We start from the raw sequence: 18,382 nt of genomic DNA on the forward strand, positions 1-18,382 counted from the left end.
TGCTTCGGGCCTTTTGTTGCCAAGGTCCATCTCAAAGGCAAGATTCGTGGGACTCTGTGGCCCAGACCATCCCAGAGTCAAGAGAACTTGGCCCATATCCAGAGTTAAAATGAGAGAGAATTGCTCTTACACACTGGCCTTGAAGATTCAACAGAGAAGGCTTAGTTTGAAAATGAGTAAAAGGATGAACATACATGCGTGGAGAGCCAGTTTTTCACCGCAGATGAGAGTGCGTGAAGCCGAGAGTGAAGCGACTAGCAGTTTCCTGGTAAGCTTGCTGTCTTTGGAGAACGAAATAGCACCGGGCTGGTGTTTGGGGCATTTACAAAAAAAGTGAGTTACCTTGTCACAATGGTATCTAAAATGTGAAGCAAAATAATTTTGCCCTGAAATATTTAAAAGGAGGAAGGCTTAATCGCCGAGCAATGCTGATGCAAAGCACTGAAAATGAACAGAACGTGCAGATCCTACTTTTTTTTTTTTTTTTTTTCAGCGTATTGTTGCTCACACTGAGACAGACTGTTCTGCTACCAATAGGACCCGGGCTCACCCGAGCCAAAGGGCTGTCCAGGATGCACGCACGATCTACAACCCGCCTCTTGAAAAGGAAGGTAGGGCCCGGGACACTCAGACCGTGTGTGCGCAGGGCTTAGAGAAAGTAACCCGAGTCGGCCTTTTCGGGCGGAACCACCCCCTCCTACGAGTTTCGCTGGGTCCTCGGCCCCGCCCCTCTTTTATTCGGAGAGCAGCGCCGAGAGCTGAAACTTTGTAATCCGAGCGCGCTCGCCCGCGCTCCTCCCAGCCCGAGTCCAGCCCCGAAGGGAGGCGCTGGAGGTGGGACCTGCGGCCGGGAAGGCTCGGGGACGCCGGCGCACGCGGAGCGGAGACCCCGGGAGAGCACGCCGCGAAGGGAAGGAGCTGGAGCGGGAGCGGAGCCCGCGGCCGACGAGCCGGAGGAAGTGGCCCGGACCATCCGCGCAGTCGAGAGGCGGGGAGCAGCTGGGCCCAAAGGGTCCCGTGCCGAGCCGAGGCCAGGGGCCCTGGGGTCACCGTCCCGCGTCCCCGCAGCTGCTCGCCCAGGAGCTGCAGCTGTGCCCGGGCTCCCGGCGGCGACGGGGAGGAGGAGGAGCTGCAGCTGGACGGTGGCAGCTGGAGGAGGAGCCGCGCGACTGTCCCGTGTGCCCGGGAGGGGGCCGCGCTGTCCTGGCTTAGCCGCTCTGGGATGACCCGCTGACCGCGGCCATGCAGCCTTGACGGGGCGCTCCGGCGCACGGGGACCAGCCGCGGGGCGCGCCCTCTCGGGGAGGACAGCGGGCCGGGGTAGTAAGACTTGAACCGCCGACTCTCGCCCAGCTGGGAGCAAAGCCGTGCACCATGGAACCCGTGACCAAGTGGAGCCCCAAGCAAGTGGTGGACTGGACTAGAGGTGAGCGGGTCTGGGGGGGTTGCCCGGCGCGTCCAGTCCAGGGATGGGGCGGGCGGGGAGCTGGGCTGGGGGGGGGGGTGCTCAGCCGCTCTTCGGGCGAGACGCGTTGAGAGCGCAGCGCGGTGACAATACAAACTTCTTCCGAGTGGTGTGTGCATCCCTAACTCTTGTGCCTGCTTTGGGGGTGCGGATGTGGCAAGCCGAGGGGAGATGGCCGCTCCGTGGACAGCGAGGGCTGGGGGTGCGGATCTCGGGGCTCGCGGGGGAGCGCTGGACCCGGGCGCCTTCCCTGCCTGCGTGCGCTGCCGCGCTCCTAGGCTGCCGGTCCCGGGGCTGGGAGGCACAAGGCGCCTTTGTGTGGGCGGCTCCCCTCGGACCTCGTAAATGCCGCCTGCCCAGAGAGTTCGCAGGCGTGACGGGGCGGTTGGACAGGTAGAGACTCCAGCGGCTCGCCGAGCCTCTGTTTTTGTTGGAGGCGGCGAGAGGGCAGCCCAGGAGCCAGCATTGAGGCGTTCGCGCCGGGGAGAAGCCTTGAGCCAGACTCCCCGGACTCGGTGACTTGCTCGAGAAGGTGCCAGTACCGCCTGTGCACTGCATTATTATTATTATTATTATTATTATTATTATTATTATTTATTTTATTATTATATTTTTTAGGCCACATTTAGACCTCGGGAAGAAGAGATCTGTTAGAATAACTGTCCCGGGTTGTACAGTATTGGGGATGAGGACAAACAGTGGGGTGGGGAGGTAATGGGTGATTGAGCAGGGATAGAAGCTCCTAGGTCCAGTGGTCTGGCTTGCTTTTTTATGCCTCCCAGTATTTCCAAGGAGGAGTGATGAGTTTCCTCAAGCCTCTTCGTACTCTTCCAAAGAAACGAAGCGCACAGAAACAACCACTGTTTTCATGGATTCCTTCCCCCCCCAGCTTATCATCTCTTTTGTTTCAAGTTACTAGTTTTTCTTTTTACTATTTTCTTTCTTCTATCTACTCTTCCAGGTGAGGAATGGTGTCCTTTCTCAGTAATAATAACTAGAATTGTATAGCGCTTTACAGTTTGCTAAGAACTCTCTGTTATTGCCTTTGGTCATCCCAGTAAGCCTGTGAGGTAGGTAATACTGGTAAGATCAGGTCATCTTTCCAACTGTCTCACCCATGGCTGGGGCGTCATGGAAACCGGTCACCTCTGCATCTCATTTCTCATGCCTGCGTAGTACAGAGAGACCATGTGGAATGGGATATTCTAGATCTATGGGACATTATGGGATGTGTCAGTGGGGAATGCTTGATCATTTACATTGGGAGCAGGAAAGGGATGTAGTTCTGAGAAGAGCTTTGTCCAGGGACCAGAATTTCCTGGGTTCTTATTTAAAATGAGGATGAAAACAACACAGATGTGTACATTGGTGATTGGTTTGCCCAGGTAAAGAGTAAATAGCATTGCCAGTGCTTGCCACAAGACATTAACTTAAAAGCTTGTAAGTTCCTAGGCCCTGTTTTGCAACTGGATACGTTTTCCCTGTTCAAGATACTGCTGGATTCCCCAACCAGGGACTTGCCAAGACTGAGTTGGTTGATCTGCTTTACCTATGTGTCTATCATAGAAGCAGCTCAAGTAAAAGATGATTTTCAGCAGTGTTTGACCTCCAGAGCTGTTCTGTCCGATAGCATAGCCACATGTGGCTCTTCAGCCCTGGCGGTGGGCTGGTCAAAATTGTAAGGTGTTGTAAGTGTAAGATAAACATAAATGAAGTCTTAGTACAAGGAAATGAATGTATATTATCTCAATTTTTCATTTTTTACTACGTGTTGAGGTGACTATTTTTGGATATATTGGGTTAAATAAAATTTATGATTAAAATTAACTTCACTTGCTTATTTTTATCTTAATTGTGGCCTCTAAAAAGTGAGAAATTACACACATGAGTCACATTTGTGGCATGCAATATATTTTTCTTGGAGCTGTACTGCTCCGGAGTCAAGAAAGGGTTACAGTTTATCACTCTGGGTTTCCCGAGTCCCTGCCAGCCTACTTGATAACGTACAACTAGAAAAATGGTAACAGGCACACAGGAAGATTATGGAGTGAGATCTTCACACCCTCAAGATTCGTGTCTTTTTTTTTTTTTTTTTTTTTTTGGGTCCCTCTTGGGATTGGGACAAGAGAAGTGTAAATTCATATCCTGTTATGTTTGTTTAGCATCTAAAAGGAAGAGCAGATTCAAAGGTTTTTGGCATCCAGTTCCCTTAACGTTAGGACTTGGGATTGCTTTCATTTAGGAAAAGTTTCCTACTGATGTGAAAGAGCAGATATGAGTGGTTCAATATCTCAGTATCAGGAGCACTGGACACTGATTAGGTTACATACCTGTGGTTAGTGGGTGGCAACTCGATACGGAATGGTTGTGCCCTTTTGGACCCTTAAATACAGCCTCATAGAATGACCTGGATACTTTCTGTCTTAGAACCTAGAAAAGATAACAGGAGTAAGTGTGGCAAACTCTTAGGCAAGAGGCAACACTCTCCTAAATTGCATGACACATTACTTGAATATTTCTCATAGTAATGATGTGAAAGTATTGACTCAAAAGTCAAAAGTCAACTGTTGACTTATGCAAACTTGTTTGCTTATATGACTATTTTTAGTTGTCTTTGCTAACCTCTCTGCACAACCCCCACTTTATAAATACATCCTACTGATAAGAAGTTCTTCATGTAGACTTTGCCTTGGTGGTGCTGCACGAGTATGGTGGGGGTGATTGTGAGCCCCGTAGAAAGCCTTGGATTTAAAACTGTCTAAACCTGACCACGGTTTACAGTGTGCTCTCTCTCGTGTTGATGTTGGGAGGCAGGAGCGTGCATTAGGAAAAAGGGTCTGTGTCTACAGAATGAATGAATTCGTGTGGGTTTTATTCTTATTTTATTTTATTTTTTTATTTTATTTTTTTTAAAGATTTTATTTATTTATTTGACAGAGAGAGATCACAAGTAGGCAGAGAGGCAGACAGAGAGAGAGAGAGGAGGAAGCAGGCTCCCCGCTGAGCAGAGAGCACGATGCGGGACTCGATCCCAGCACCCTGAGATCATGACCTGAGCTGAAGGCAGCGGCTTAACCCACTGAGCCACCCAGGCGCCCCTTATTCTTATTTTATTATTGTTAAAATTTTTGTTTGTATGAATCTTTAGCTATACTGTCACCATTTTCATCATAACATTAGGAGATCCTCAGTAAATCTTAGCAGCGTGTTAGGCTCAGATCTCCGCATGGTACGAATATTCACTCTTTTAATGTGGGTAAACACGTTTTGAGGTAGGAACAGATATTTCCATTATTTCCATTTTGTAGTTCTGTTCTGAGCATGGAAAGGTCCAGTACCCTGATCAGTGTCACACAATGGGGAAGGGACAGCAGCATTTGTGCCTTGGTTTTAACTCTGTCTTCTCAGGAGGTTCTCATTCTTAGAGGACTCTAGAATCTTTACCACATTGATGAGCAGACCGTCAGGGTTCCCATGATGGGAGTTACTAATACCCTGTTAGTGGAAGAGAGTTGTCTGGTATATACGTGTCTTCTCCTGCCTGTTTGGTAGGATTATTTGTAAATCAAATTATTTCATAGTTCAGGGCACCCTGTCTTTAAATAATTCTAAAGGCTTTTGCGAAGCAAATGATCTTTTATAATGTCTATCAGGTGAGAATAGGGTGTGGTGCCCATAACTGAAAATCCAGTTTACAGGAGTAAACCCATGGGACTGCTGATTCTCTCTTGTAAAAGAAGTCTGGAAATGGGGAATTCAGAAGTAGACGGGGGCTTCCATGGTTCCACCAGGGGCCCAGGCTCCTTCTGCCATCCCGTTCAGCCGTTCTTGGCATGTGGTAAGCAAGTCATGTTTATCTTCAAACTTAATGCCACAGCGCAGGGTGGCTGTTCGCCTCCAGGATCTTGCCTTTATTCCAGGCGGGTGAAAGGAGACCCAGCAAAGACGAAAGACGGGTGATAGCCAGGTCTTTTCCTGGAAGTTTCATCAAAGGAGGTGGCTTACATCTCACTCGCCAGCGCTCCTACATAGCCCCATGCTGCAAGGGAGGCTAGCACCTCCCTGTTGGAGGGGGGTGGGTGAGTGGGGGAGGTAGGGGGGTGGTGGGGGTGGGAGTGGGGGAGGAGTTTACTTGGGTCCATTGTTGACCTGAGAAAATTTGGACTTTGTTCAGTGAGGAAGAAAGGGGGGTGGTTGGACAATAGATACTGGTAAGCAGCCGGTAGTGTCTGACACACAGTAATTTATATGTACTGATCTTTATGGATTAGTCCTCGGAGTAGGAGACCTGTCATAATGTCCCACGTACCTCAAGCCCGTGGGTCCACCCTGTTTTTAGAACTGGCGTTTTGTTTTTATTCCTGTTCAGCTTTCTCAGGTCAAAAACCATACGTTATATGAAGTCTTTTTCTCTGAGTTTGATTTAAATATTAGAAGCTGCATTGTAAAGCACAGCTACCCAAGTTGTGTTTCTGTTTCCAGACCACTGGGGATTGTCTTTGACAAGGTGGGCCGCTGATTTGTCCCCAGAAGCTCTGTTGGTCTTTGATTGGCTTGGCATGGGTAGGTTCTCAGTAAGTGTGTTGTGAAGTGAGCACATCGCTAATACCCTGCTTTAGTGGCAGAGAAGAAGACCCTCTGGCCAGCTTCTTGTACCTAGCATGGGTACCATTTCCCCATCATGAACCTCCAGTGAAGGGTTTCTTGCTTCAGGTGTGAGCCTGTGGGGTTCAGGGCATTTGCTAATTCTCTGTTCTCTGGCCATCAGCACTGCTCTTGCCTGTACAGTGTGTACAGTGTAACAGTGTGTCTGTTAGTATGTGGGACATCAGCAGTCTTAAAGCGCCTCCCTGTTTGGTCCTGGAGGGGCTGGAATTTCCATGTTATCTGTAGAGATCTGGTACACTGTAGGTCAACTCCAGGGTCAGACTCTTAGGCCCCTCCTGCTGCTGTCCATGCAGAGGCCAGTGCTTCCCACAGACCTGACTGCAGTTAGGTTAGACTTTTTCCATTAGCCTCTGTGGCCCGTGAAAAAGGAAGGTCCTTTTCTTTTGACATTGGTACATCTCCCTCGTGGGTGAGAAGCTCTTCTTTTTATTCCACTGTTCCTGGTGTTAGTAAGTGTGTTGGGTCTTGCCATAAAGTTATCTTAATCATAAGGATAGAAAAACAGTTTTTGAAGCATTTATTGTGTGTCAGCCACTGTGCAAAGTGCTTTATTTGGACTCATATGGTTCTTAGAAAACCCAGTGACGTGTACAGACCATTACTAATGCATGTTAAAGATGGAGAAACCGAAGCAGAGGGAGAGAGAGAGAGAGAACTTACTCAGGGTCCTGTATTTATAAGCTGTGGCGCTCGTAAACATGCCCCCCCCCCATGACGTCATTAATTCCACAGTCTGCAGGAGGTCAGGGGAGCTCCACGGTGAGGGTGGGCTCTGCAGTCAAACTCGGGAGCTGTACCCCCATTCTACCCTGAATTGTGTGGTCTCGTTTATACGAGTAAATTGCTACTCCTTGTTTTTATTGCTTCCTCTCTTTTATTCTGTAGCTCCAGGTCACATGTTTTCTTCTCTGAGCCATCAGGTCTGTCATAAGGCTGCCTCCTCCATGCAGGGGCCCCAGTTTGTTGCCAGGAAATTTCCCTGCCACCTGACAACCACTCAGAGGACCCAGGGCAGGATTTTCAGCCGATCAGGAAGGTTCTTGGTTAGCTGAGTGACAGATGTCTCTTGCCAATATCGTGAACTTTCTTTGGGTAAAGAAATCCAATTTGTATTATCTCAACCTTTTTAAATTTTACTAATAACTGGACTTCCAGTGGGCACAGCATTAGGGCTGGCTTCTGCTGTCATAGGGTAGCTGCTGTCTGGTCCCCGGTCCTGACCAGTGGTCCACGTCACCTGGGAGCTTGTTGGAGATGCAGAAGCTCATGCCTACTGAGTCAGAGTCTGCATTTTCACAAGAGCCCCTGGTGATTCGTGGGATCTTCACAGTTTGAGAAGCACTGCTGGAGCACGGAGCTGCAAACCCATTTTTCTACTCTGCTGGTAGGTTCTGCAGTCTGATCTGGCACGGGCTCAGTGTGTTTTATTTAAGCCCTTACATGATGGCACTTATTTTGAGGATGCTTGACTTGGCCACTAATTAAAGCAAAAAGACCATCTTAGGGTGTGTGCTTGTATTTATAAGCACCACCTAGCAACGGCATCAGGTAATTCTCTGCACGCCTGAAGGAGACCTTTCCCATGAGGTTTCTTACATATGACTGGGGACTTGACTAGTTCTCTTAACAATCTTTGTGTGTGTGTGTGTTGTTTTGTTTTGTTTTTAAAACAGGTGGTCAGAAGGGAGTTGTGGGGTGGTTCATGGGCACCGTGATTTAGTGTGTTGTCCGGATTGTCCGGTGAACGTGGGAGGGTGATGGTGAGGAGGGCTTTGGTGATTGACTGCACAGGGTTTACCATGGTTAGCAGATTTGTAAGACGATTTTACTGTTGGTAAAAATGACACAGAATGTTATTTTGGGAGTAAGCAGAGCAGCTCTCAAAATTGAAAAGTGTGTGCCGTGCCAAGGCCAGGTGTCTGGGTTCTGTGTCCATAAGGGTTGGGAGTGACCTCTTCATGCTCCAGGCTCCCCTGTAAGCCCTTTCTGTGTTCACACCATTGCATGGAGCTGTGGGGACCTCTCTTCTCCGTCTTGCACTCTGGGTCATCACTTCTAGTTCTGATCATTGGTAGCCTGTTGGGTTCTCGCTCTGGGACATTCGTGTTCTCACCTTGATGTCCCATTTTACTCTCCTTCTGTGGTGTTCGTAGAGTTTTCATCTTTCAGCTTCTAATAAATAAAGCCAAGTTTTATTGACATGAGCTCTGCAGAGCTCTTCCATGTTCATTCCTTTCTGAGCCCTCACAAGCCCGAGAGATGTGCGGTAAAGGCATCTCTCTGTTGCAGATGAAGAAATTTTGGTTTTTGGTGTTAAATGAATTGGCCAAGATCAAAGGCCAGGAATTGGGACCAGACTCCCCAGGCTTCTGTTCTCTTGTTCTGTCCACTCCAAACCTGGTTCCTCCTCTGGCCAAGGTGGGTATTTTTTGTTTCCTAATGGGCAGATGTGGAAAGGGGCAGCTGCAAAGAACTTCTGACTTTTTTGTTTCCTGATTATCTCCTTAGGATTTATACTCATGGGACACAGGCCTTTTCTTTCTTTTTTTCCTTTCTTTTTTCAGCTATATAGCCTAAGCAGGCCCCTGCCCGTTTTGAACCTGATCCTTTAGCATTCTAGATGCTTACTGCTAGTTATTTATCTCATTGTGGTTTGTTGATTGTGTTGTATTGTATTGCAGCTCAGTAATGGAATACATCATTCCTTTTTTTGACACTCCTAATTTTTGAGTGCAATGTTATAATGTTTTGTCTATGATGTAATCAGTAGTTCTATTTGGTGGAATCATAACACACACACATATAAACACATTTCCTGCTTACCTTTGATTATTCACAGTGACTTCATTTTAAGTGCTTTTTAAAAAAAGATTTTATTTATTTATTTGTCAGAGAGAAAGAGAGAGTGCGCAGAAGCAGGGGGAGTGGCAGGCAGAGGGATAAACAGGCTCCTCACTGATCAAGGATCTGGATGCAGGACTTAATCCCAGGACCTGGGATGAAGATCTGAGCTGAAGGCAGATGCTTAACGGACTGAGCCACTCAGGCGCCCCTCATTTCAAGTGCTTTCAGAGAGAAGGTCAGGGAGTTACAGTGAACAATACATAGGCGTTGGAATAAAATAAAACTGGATTCAGGGTCTGTGTTTAATACTAACTGGTTTGAAAGGTTGGGTAAGTATCTTATGGTCTTCAAGCCTTCCTGAGATTTCTCATCTGTAAAATGGGACTGATAATAACCAATACACAGGGTTTTAGTTACAATTAAAATAGGCCATATAGGGAATATATAGCATATAAATGTTCATACACTTATTGGTGATTAATTTGTAATAACTCCAAGTTAATATGTACTATAATTGGATTTTATTTTTGTTTGAATATTTAACAGTGTTGTGTTAAACAGTGTTGTGTTTCAGACTATCTGGCTGATAGTCACCTTTCACACGTTTACTAATAACGTAGAACAATTCCATCCTCCCTGTTATTGGTATATGGGTCGTGTGTTAAATCATCTTTATTTTCTGTTTTTACCTCATGTTCCCTTGGACACTTTTCTTTATTTCCTTTGAGGACCTTAGAGGGAGGGAGGTGTTATCATAGAACAGTTGTGTAGTAGCGTTCTTGGAAAGAGCTTAGGAGCAAGAGTTTAGGAGGAAGACTCATGTTGTGACAATTCTACCCGGCAGTAAAAAGAGTTTCTTAATTACTTAGGACCTACTAAGTTCCACATACTGGTCTAGGTGCAAGCATCTAGCTGGGTCCATGCTTTACTACAGGGTTGGCAGACAACAGTAACAACAACCACAACAAAAGAGACCAACAGCCAGTGCTAAGGCCCTGAGGTACAAATTAAATTGGTGTGTTTGAGAAAATTGGAAATGTGGGGTCCTGAAGAGCAGGGATGATGGTGGGGGGGGTAAGCGGGGGGGGGGGGGCGGTGGCCGGTTAGAGATGGGGTGAGAAGATACACAGAGGCCAGAACCTCTAGGGTCTTACAAATCTTGATCAGGTGTTTGCAGTTTTTTCTGGTTATTGTAGAAAGCAGGGGAGTGACAAATTTGATTTGGATTCTGGGGCAGAAGTGAATTTAGGGCATCCAGTTGGCATGTAGTACACTTTTCTGGAGATGATGGCATTTTGGACTAAGGTTTTGGTGGCTCCGGCATTTGAGAAGCCAAGTTCTGGATAGAGTTGGTTCCTTGATAGATCATTTTGAAATTGTATTTGAAATTGTGATGTCTATATTTTTGTGTGTGTCTGTTTTCCTTCCTAGGGTTAGGAGAGCTCCCACCCTCCCCTCATCCTGATTACTCTCTTGTCATTTAAATAGAGGGTGTAATCTGTCTTTCTGTGTTCACATGCTTTGTTCCCGGTATTGTTCTTTCCTGGCACATTTTGCTGGGAGCTACAGTTTCTGAAGCTGTTTATTCATCTATGAATAGGGGTTTTGTGAAAGTGGACATAGCCTACTTTGTTTTCTTTGACATCAAATGGCTGATTGAACAGTTTTTAACCTGGGATCAGAAGGGCAAATGCAGTTGTGTTTATTAGAGCAAAACAGTTCCTTAGAATGCAGACCAGTAGGTTGTAAAAGCTAGAAAGCTTTCTGTAGGAACACTTAAAAAAGTGTTTGGGTCCAAGGAACCCACAGACAGATCTCATTTAAAATAGTTTTGCTCCATTGCAAGACTATCCTACTTGTGCTTTAGAAAAGAGAGCCACCATACTTTTGGTTGAATAGATGGTGTACTGAGGAATTTTCAGCAGGTTAGAGTTGAACACATTTTTAAACACTTAATCTATTACTTATCAACAGGGTAGAGTGGGAGGTAGGTAGGTTTATGGGAGAATAATAACCTGGAAGCTTACTACTCCCTTCCCCCCAAGAAGAAAATCTGCCAGCCCTTTGAGAGGAGAAACCCCCACGTGTTATCTATCAGAAAAGGCGGTGATTCTGATAATCTGAATCATGCTTTCCTGAGGAAAACCTTTTAGTGAAAGGAAACATTCTATTTCCTATTTTCAGAGATTTGCGGCAGAGGGGAAATTCAATGCTTTTGGGTTTAGTAGTAGTAGTAGTTGTGTGTGTGTGTGTGTGTGTGCGTGTGTCCAAGTTGAACCTATGTTAATTGAATGGTCTTTCATGTTCCCAGAGTAATTTTATATTACAGTGTTTTAAAGAGAGTCAAGTCAAACTACCTGGAATATGATCGTTGAGATAGGAAAACTAGCTTTTTATGCAGAGTGGACCAGACTTCTTATAATGTCTGTTGAAATGGTGAGCACATTGTTAACATGGATTCCAGCCGGAGTCCTGCAAGAACCACGTGCAGATAACATGGCTGTGAGAAGTGACTGTCTATGCTAAAGCAAAAAGTGTTAGTAACGGTATGGAAAAAACCCACAAACATTTCTTGTTAGAGTATGTCTGGAGACATGTAGTGCAAAGTGGTCTAGTTGAGCGAAGTTGGAGAATCTTAGAGAAGATTGGTGAAGAAAGACCATTTTGGATGTGGATGGATTCTTGGTTCTTATCTGGTACTGTTGGTTCTAATCTGCACATGCAGTGACCACCTATCAATATATGAATATTGGGCCTGACTCCTGACGTTTTAAAGCTGAGATTTTCTTGAGACCCTTTCCCAGTCTCATACTGGGCACCCCCAACCCCAACATCTCATCGTTGTTGTTCTTGAACTTACTTTTTCAGCATCAACATGGGCTGGGAGCTTAAACGTGTAAATTCCCAGGCCCCACCCCAGACCCACAGAATCAGAGGCTCTGGGGGTGAGACCCAGGAATCTATCTGTGTTGTATCAAGTCCCTCTGGAGAGTATGGTGCTAGCTAAAATTTGAGGACCATTGGTTTATACCACTCATGTAGAACATTCAAAAATCAATGATTTAAGGCAGACTGTCCCCCATAATTCCTTCCACAGTTCATTTTTAAGTAATACATAATGATCACTTAGGAAGCAGAGCTTTTCCAGTAGAAATGGTTGTTACATATTTCAGTGGATGAGTTAACATACCGCTGACTTTTGAGTGTCCTTTCCACAGAGCGGGCAGGGAAGGGTCAAAGCTGTTAACCTGTGGGCTCCTAGCCAGCTGCTCCACGCGGGACCCAGGGGATCCTTTTGTTGTGTACCTCTGAGCCCTCAGCCCCAGAAAAACACAGAAGAAGAGGAATGTTTCATGGTCAGAAGGGACCCATTTAGGTTTTGGATGGAATTTCCAGACCTTGCTCTAATTGAGGAGCAGAATGTAACACCCCCGTCCCCCATTCCATTTTGAGAGAGGGTGGATGGTGGGTGTCTCATTTAGCACTCAGGTTTTGGCTTTGAACTGGGCAAGCAGATGCAGAGAGAAGTGAGGGAAAGAAGAATCAGGGAAGAGAATTCCTCAGAGCAGCTCAAGGTGAAAAGCTCTTTTGTCTGAGTGCATGGACACTAGAATTTGGGGAGCCTGCCTCCCACAGTTGTCCAAGGCCAGGAGAGTCCAAAATACAAAAGGTACTACAGAAATGGACACGAAGACCAGGATTGGCACTGGAACTTGCAACAAGAGTTGCAAACTCAGAGGCCTTTGGGGGCCAGGCAGACAGTGTCTAAAATGGAAACGCAGGAGTATGTGAGTCAGGAGGAAGTGGCCAAGAGTGTGGCAAACCCAAAGACACAGTCGTTGGCTCAGTTTCTGCTGACTAGACCTACAGTTTCCAGATCTTCTAATTTTTGTTGGTTTTTTTTTTGTTGTTGTTGTTGTTGTCGTCATCACAACGAAGCTGGAAATCTGGCATTGTATGTGACATCTCCCAGTTTTTAGAAAACCATTTACTTTTTTTTTTTTTAATTGGACAAACAAAATATGTCTGTGGGCCTGTTTGTATTTCTCTCTGTGGACAGCCATGGTTGGGTGTTAATTGCCTAAGTGAGAAACATACCTATAAGAGGTCAATACAATGAGCTCTACAGTAATCCATCAATTACTTAGCAAACCTGTTTCTTATGTATAACTTCATTTTGCTCCTTAACTAGTTCCATTATTCCTAACATTGCAATATGTAATTCCATACAGGTATTGTTAGGCCAAAAATACCAATGCTTTAACGGATGTATGTAGCCGACTATTAGGTAGTTACTCTTCAGTAAGAAAACAGGAATTTGGCTTCTCTTGATTGCGTTTGTTTTGCCATTGGCTCTGTGGGATTAGCCCCTGACAGAAGCTGTTTCTGTTTGTACGGGAAGATTGCATTCATACATAAATTCGTTCATTTTAAAGTAGGGTATAAGTTCCAGATTTTTGTGCTAATTGTGGGGTGCTGTTTGATTTAGTAAGTTGACAGTTGACTTCAGGGCCATTTCTTGAAAAACAAGAAAAGTGCTAGTGTGAGTATTTTCAGCGGGGTAGCACTCACCCCAAAATGCAATCTGTAAACTTTTCAACTGTAATTACGGAGAATTTTAATCTTTTCATTTGCTTTGTAAGTACATAGTCTGTATAGTCCGTATGACATACACATAATATAAGTATATAGACCACACACACACACACACACACACACACATATTCATTATAGATAGTCTTCAGTTAAATCTTTATTAATAAAGTTTTTATTTCAACCATTAATTTCCTTTAAAAGGCATAGAGAAAATTTCTCTCCTTTTTACTTCTCTTTTTTTTGAAGATTTTATTTATTTGATAGAGAGAGAGGTCACAAGAAGGCAGAAAGGTAGGCAGAGACAGAGGGGAAGCAGGCTCCCCGCTGAGCAGAGAGCCCGATGTGGGACTCGATCCCAGGCCTCTGAGATTATGACCTGAGTTGAAGGCAGAGGCTCAACCCACTGAGCCACCCAGGTGCCCTCTCTCCTTTTTGATACCAGTTAGTTAATCTGCTTTACGCTAGGGACAAAAAGATGAGTCAGTTACAGAGGAAGCCTGTTGTCAAGAAGCTCATGGCTTAGTAAGGAGGGAGCAGTTAGCAGGTGACGTTGAGTTTCTGTATGTGCTAGGCCTTTGCTAGGACATTTTGTGAATTAATCTCGTTAATCCTCAAAATGCTTTTTTGACAGGGCCACTGTAATTGTCTTCATTTTAGAGTTAAAGAAACCAGGCCCTGACCTCTCTGAGGTTGCGTGATAAGTAAATGGGGTTTGAATCCAGACACATTTGATTCCTGAACCTGACCTGTCGCCTAGCTGCCCTTTGGCAGGACCGACGTAAGTTGGCCGGTAATAAGTTTTGAGGGCAAGGGGAAAACATTCATGTTATTAATGGTATGATTTGAATTGAACTGTGTAAATTTAATCTGTAATTTTACCACCCAATAAAAAAATGTATAGAGAAAACTCTTTTTCTTTATTATTTGTGTGTGTGTGTGTGTGTGGTTTTTTTTTTTTTTTTTTTGAGAGAGAGAGAGTGTGTGTGTATGTGCGTGCAGGTGCATGGGGGTGGAGGGAGAGGCACAGAGAGAGAGGATCCTAAGCAGGCTCCATGCCAAGCACAGAGCCCAGGGCAGGGTTTGACCTTATGATTCCGAGATCATGACCTGAGCTGAAATCAAGAATTGGTCGCTTAATCAACTGAGCCACCCAGGCACCAACTATTTCATTTCTTTTTAAAAAATTCACATTGAGATATTACCTTACACCAGTTAGAATGGCCAAAATTAGCAAGACAGGAAACAACACGTGTTGGAGGGGATGTGGAGAAAGGGGAACCCTCTTACACTGTTGGTGGGAATGCAAGTTGGTGCAGCCTCTTTGGAGAACAGTGTGGAGATTCCTCAAGAAATTAAAAATAGAGCTTCCCTATGACCCTGCAATTGCACTCCTGGGTTTTTACCCCAAAGATACAGATAGAGTGAAAAGAAGGGCCATCTGTACCCCAATGTTTATAGCAGCAATGGCCACAGTCGCCAAATTATGGAAAGAACCAAGATGCCCTTTAACGGACGAATGGATAAGGAAGATGTGGTCCATATACACTATGGAGTATTATGCCTCCATCAGAAAGGATGAATACCCAACTTTTGTAGTAACATGGACGGGACTGGAAGAGATTATGCTGAGTGAAATAAGTCAAGCAGAGAGAGTCAATTATCATATGGTTTCATTTATTTGTGGAGCATAACAAATAGCATGGAGGACAAGGGAAGATGGAGAGGAGAAGGGAGTTGAGGGAAATTGGAAGGGGAGGTGAACCATGAGAGACTATGGACTCTGAAAAACAATATGAGGGGTTTGAAGTGGTGGGAGGGTGGGAGATTGGGGTACCAGGTGGTGGGTATTATAGAGGGCACAGATTGCATGGAGCACTGGGTGTGGTGCAAAAATAATGAATACTGTTATGCTGAAAATAAATCTAGTTAAAAAAAATTTTTTTGATTGATTGGGCTGTTGTAAAAGGGGGAAAAGGTGGATTTTTCAAATATATTTAATAGCGATGATGTAACCTTTAGATATCACTTGATGATATTAGGTTCTAGTTTTCTTGTAAGTTACAATTCTGAGATTGTGTGAATATACATTAAAAAATGGAGAGGGACTGGGAGGAAATACATCATAGTGCCAGCCTGGGTTATCTCTGGATGATAGGATTAAAGGTGGCTTTTATTCTCTTGTATCAATGAAGAGAAATGTTTTTTGTCTTGTACTGAGAGCCATGGCTACTTTCTACTTGGCCTTTTATCTTCAGGATGCTTGGGAATCAGAAAAGATGCGAAGAACAACATGGGAAAGAATGTTGGATGCATTTTCTTGTCTTTTCAGGACCTTGATGCCCCAAGTTTTGGCTGCCTTAGCAGCTCTCTGTTACCTTCAAACAGCTAGCATGTCCTTGTTTTGTTTTTGTTTTGTTTTTGTCTTGTGTAGGCTGGTTTGTCCAACACAGCCAGGTGTGTGCAGTTGTGCTGTATGAAGGCAAAACTTCAGGAGCACTTAGATTTTAGTGGGCAAAAGAGTCACTAGTACAGACCAAATGGTTCGTGGCCCTAACTGCCAGGGTCTGCTAATGTTATAGGTGGGGGGGCCACGTGTTTAGAAGGCAGCCCCATATGTCTTTAGCTGGTGGTCTGTGAACCACAGTTTGAGAGCCACTGACCTTTAGGAACTTTGTTCGTAATTCACTGGGGAAACGATAGAAAAGTTTGAATGGAGGTATGTTGCCCCTAGAATTGTGGGAAATGGGAAGGACTTTGAGGAGGAGTGATTAGAGGTCAAGAGACCTACTCTACAGGGCATTTTGGGGTCCTCAGTGCTGAAGAGGCCTGAGAAGCCTTGGGAACAAAAGCAGTGGGGAGAGAACAGTGAGAGAGGTCCTGCCCAGGAGTGGACTGGAAGCCCCAGCAGGGTCTGAACAGTGAGTGGTGGCAGAAGGGACTTACATATCCAGGATTGGTGGCTCCATGACTTCATGTGGCAGCACCAATAATGTGTGTTGAATTCTGGGCAGAGCTGTTTTGTAGGTTCAAGGGTGGACAAACCTATAGATACCAACCTCTAAAGCTCTTCCTATTTGTAGAAGATGCATCTTGCATGATGTGCCAGTGTCTTACATGATTCAAACTCTTAAGAAGACACAGTGCCCTCTCTTACTACAGCACTCTGATTGTCTCATGGTTTAATGAGGTGTAAATATGCCGCTTGGCACACGAAACATGTTAAAATAGGATAGTGTTAGCTGAAATTTAGGTCCTCATACTTGAGTGTGAAATGATGCAATATACATGAATATGACACCTAGAATTATTTCTGTACGGCACATTACAGGGTATGGGATGCAAAATAAAACAGAGGATTCAAGTCCTGTAGGACAGCATATAAATGTAGATACAAAAACAATGCTGATAAATGCAGAATTCATCCTGGAGTTGTCCCTGAAGTTTTGTCCAGTGCTTAGTGAGGTAAGCAGTTTTGGTTAACATGCTTGGTCATAATTGCTGTGTGGGTGGGGAAGCTCATTTCCTGAGATTAGTGCCTTCTTTGGGCTGCCAAAAGCAAGTGAGTGAGTGGAAGAACCAACCTGGAGAGAGCCAGGGGTGTAGAGGAATCTCCAAAAAGGAAGGGATGACAGGTCCTCCTGCAGTAGTTCGATATGGCCCATTTTCTTATTCATCCCAGCCAACCCTTAGATGTAGGTGTGATTTTTTCTGCGATATCCCTCAGGTAAAGTTAATAGGTTCTTTACTTAATAGGATCAGGTATAAAATCATAGATTATTTATTTTAGAACATCTTTCCCAGTGTTCTGAATGGCTAACATTTCTATTAAAACTTGCTAATTTCCCATGTATGATTTTTATATTCATACTGACTCCGTTTACCTGATACTCTGAAGTGAAGCCACTTGTCTTTCACATTCATTTTAGTTCTAGAAGCAAAGTTTTTTTTTTTTAAGATTATTTATTTATTTATTTGCCAGATGGAGATCACAAGCAGGCAGAGAGAGAGGAGGAAGCAGGCTCCCCGCTGAGCAGAGAGCTGGATGTGGGACTCGATCCCAGGACCCTGGGATCATGACCTGAGCTGAAGGCAGGGGCTTAACCTGCTGAGCCACCCAGGTGCCCCAGAAGCAAAGTTTTTGATGAAGTACTGTGCCACTAGGCCATATCAGGAGAGATAGAACTTTAACTCTTTGCCTTTAGCTAACTTTTAGTCTGTTAACTACAGTGCCCTGTTAACTGGTACTCCCATCTGATAAGGGTTCATAGTTCCATGTGTTCATCCAGCAAATACTTACTGAATGCCTACATTGTGCCAGGCAGTGTTCTAAGAGCTGAAGATACAAGAGTCAATAAAATAGATGATAGTTCCTATCTTCCTGGAGCTGCTCTTCTAGTGGGGGTAGACTTAGAATATGAGTAAAATTTGGTTATATACTGTGGGGAAGGGATGCTTAGGTGGATGTAGGAAGGGCGCAGGGAGTAAGCAGTTTTAACCATGGTGACCAGGGAAAGATTTCAGTGAGCAATGAGGCTAACAGGTGAAGGAATGTTTTAGCAAAGGGAACAGCAAGTGCAAAAGTCCCGAGACAGCAGAGTGCCTGACATATTGGAGAAGCAAGGGCTGCCACATGTGATTGGAGACTAGGTGGTGCAGAGCCTTAGAGGTCATTATACAATCAGTTGAGATAACTCACTACCTTCAGACCAGCCAGACATCATTATACATATTTGGCTTTAATTTGGTGTTTGGGGTGCTGTTGGAAGATTGGGAGCCGAGGAGTGCTACTTGATTTACATTTTAAGGTTA

At 45.0% G+C, this 18,382-nt stretch overlaps 1 protein-coding gene across 4 annotated transcripts in view; it reads left to right on the plus strand.

Moving 5' to 3' along the window:
* Positions 1 to 476: 476 nt before the first annotated feature.
* The window catches only part of CNKSR3 (CNKSR family member 3), an 89,395-nt gene continuing 71,489 nt past the window's right edge, over positions 477 to 18,382 (plus strand). The window contains exons 1-2 of one of the 4 annotated variants that reach the window (XM_082731380.1): positions 477 to 1,426; positions 2,427 to 2,535. Coding sequence is in view for 2 of the 4 variants with exons in the window: in XM_082731379.1 (XP_082587505.1) it covers positions 1,375 to 1,426 (52 nt within the window). In the remaining 2 variants the exon portion in view is untranslated. The remainder of the gene's footprint in view (positions 1,427 to 2,426; positions 2,536 to 18,382) is intronic. The other 3 variants (XM_082731379.1, XM_082731382.1, XM_082731381.1) reach the window with 3 other exon arrangements.

This window comes from Mustela nivalis (assembly GCF_964662115.1).
Source record: "Mustela nivalis genome assembly, chromosome: 5".
Classification (NCBI taxonomy): Eukaryota; Metazoa; Chordata; class Mammalia; order Carnivora; family Mustelidae; genus Mustela; species Mustela nivalis.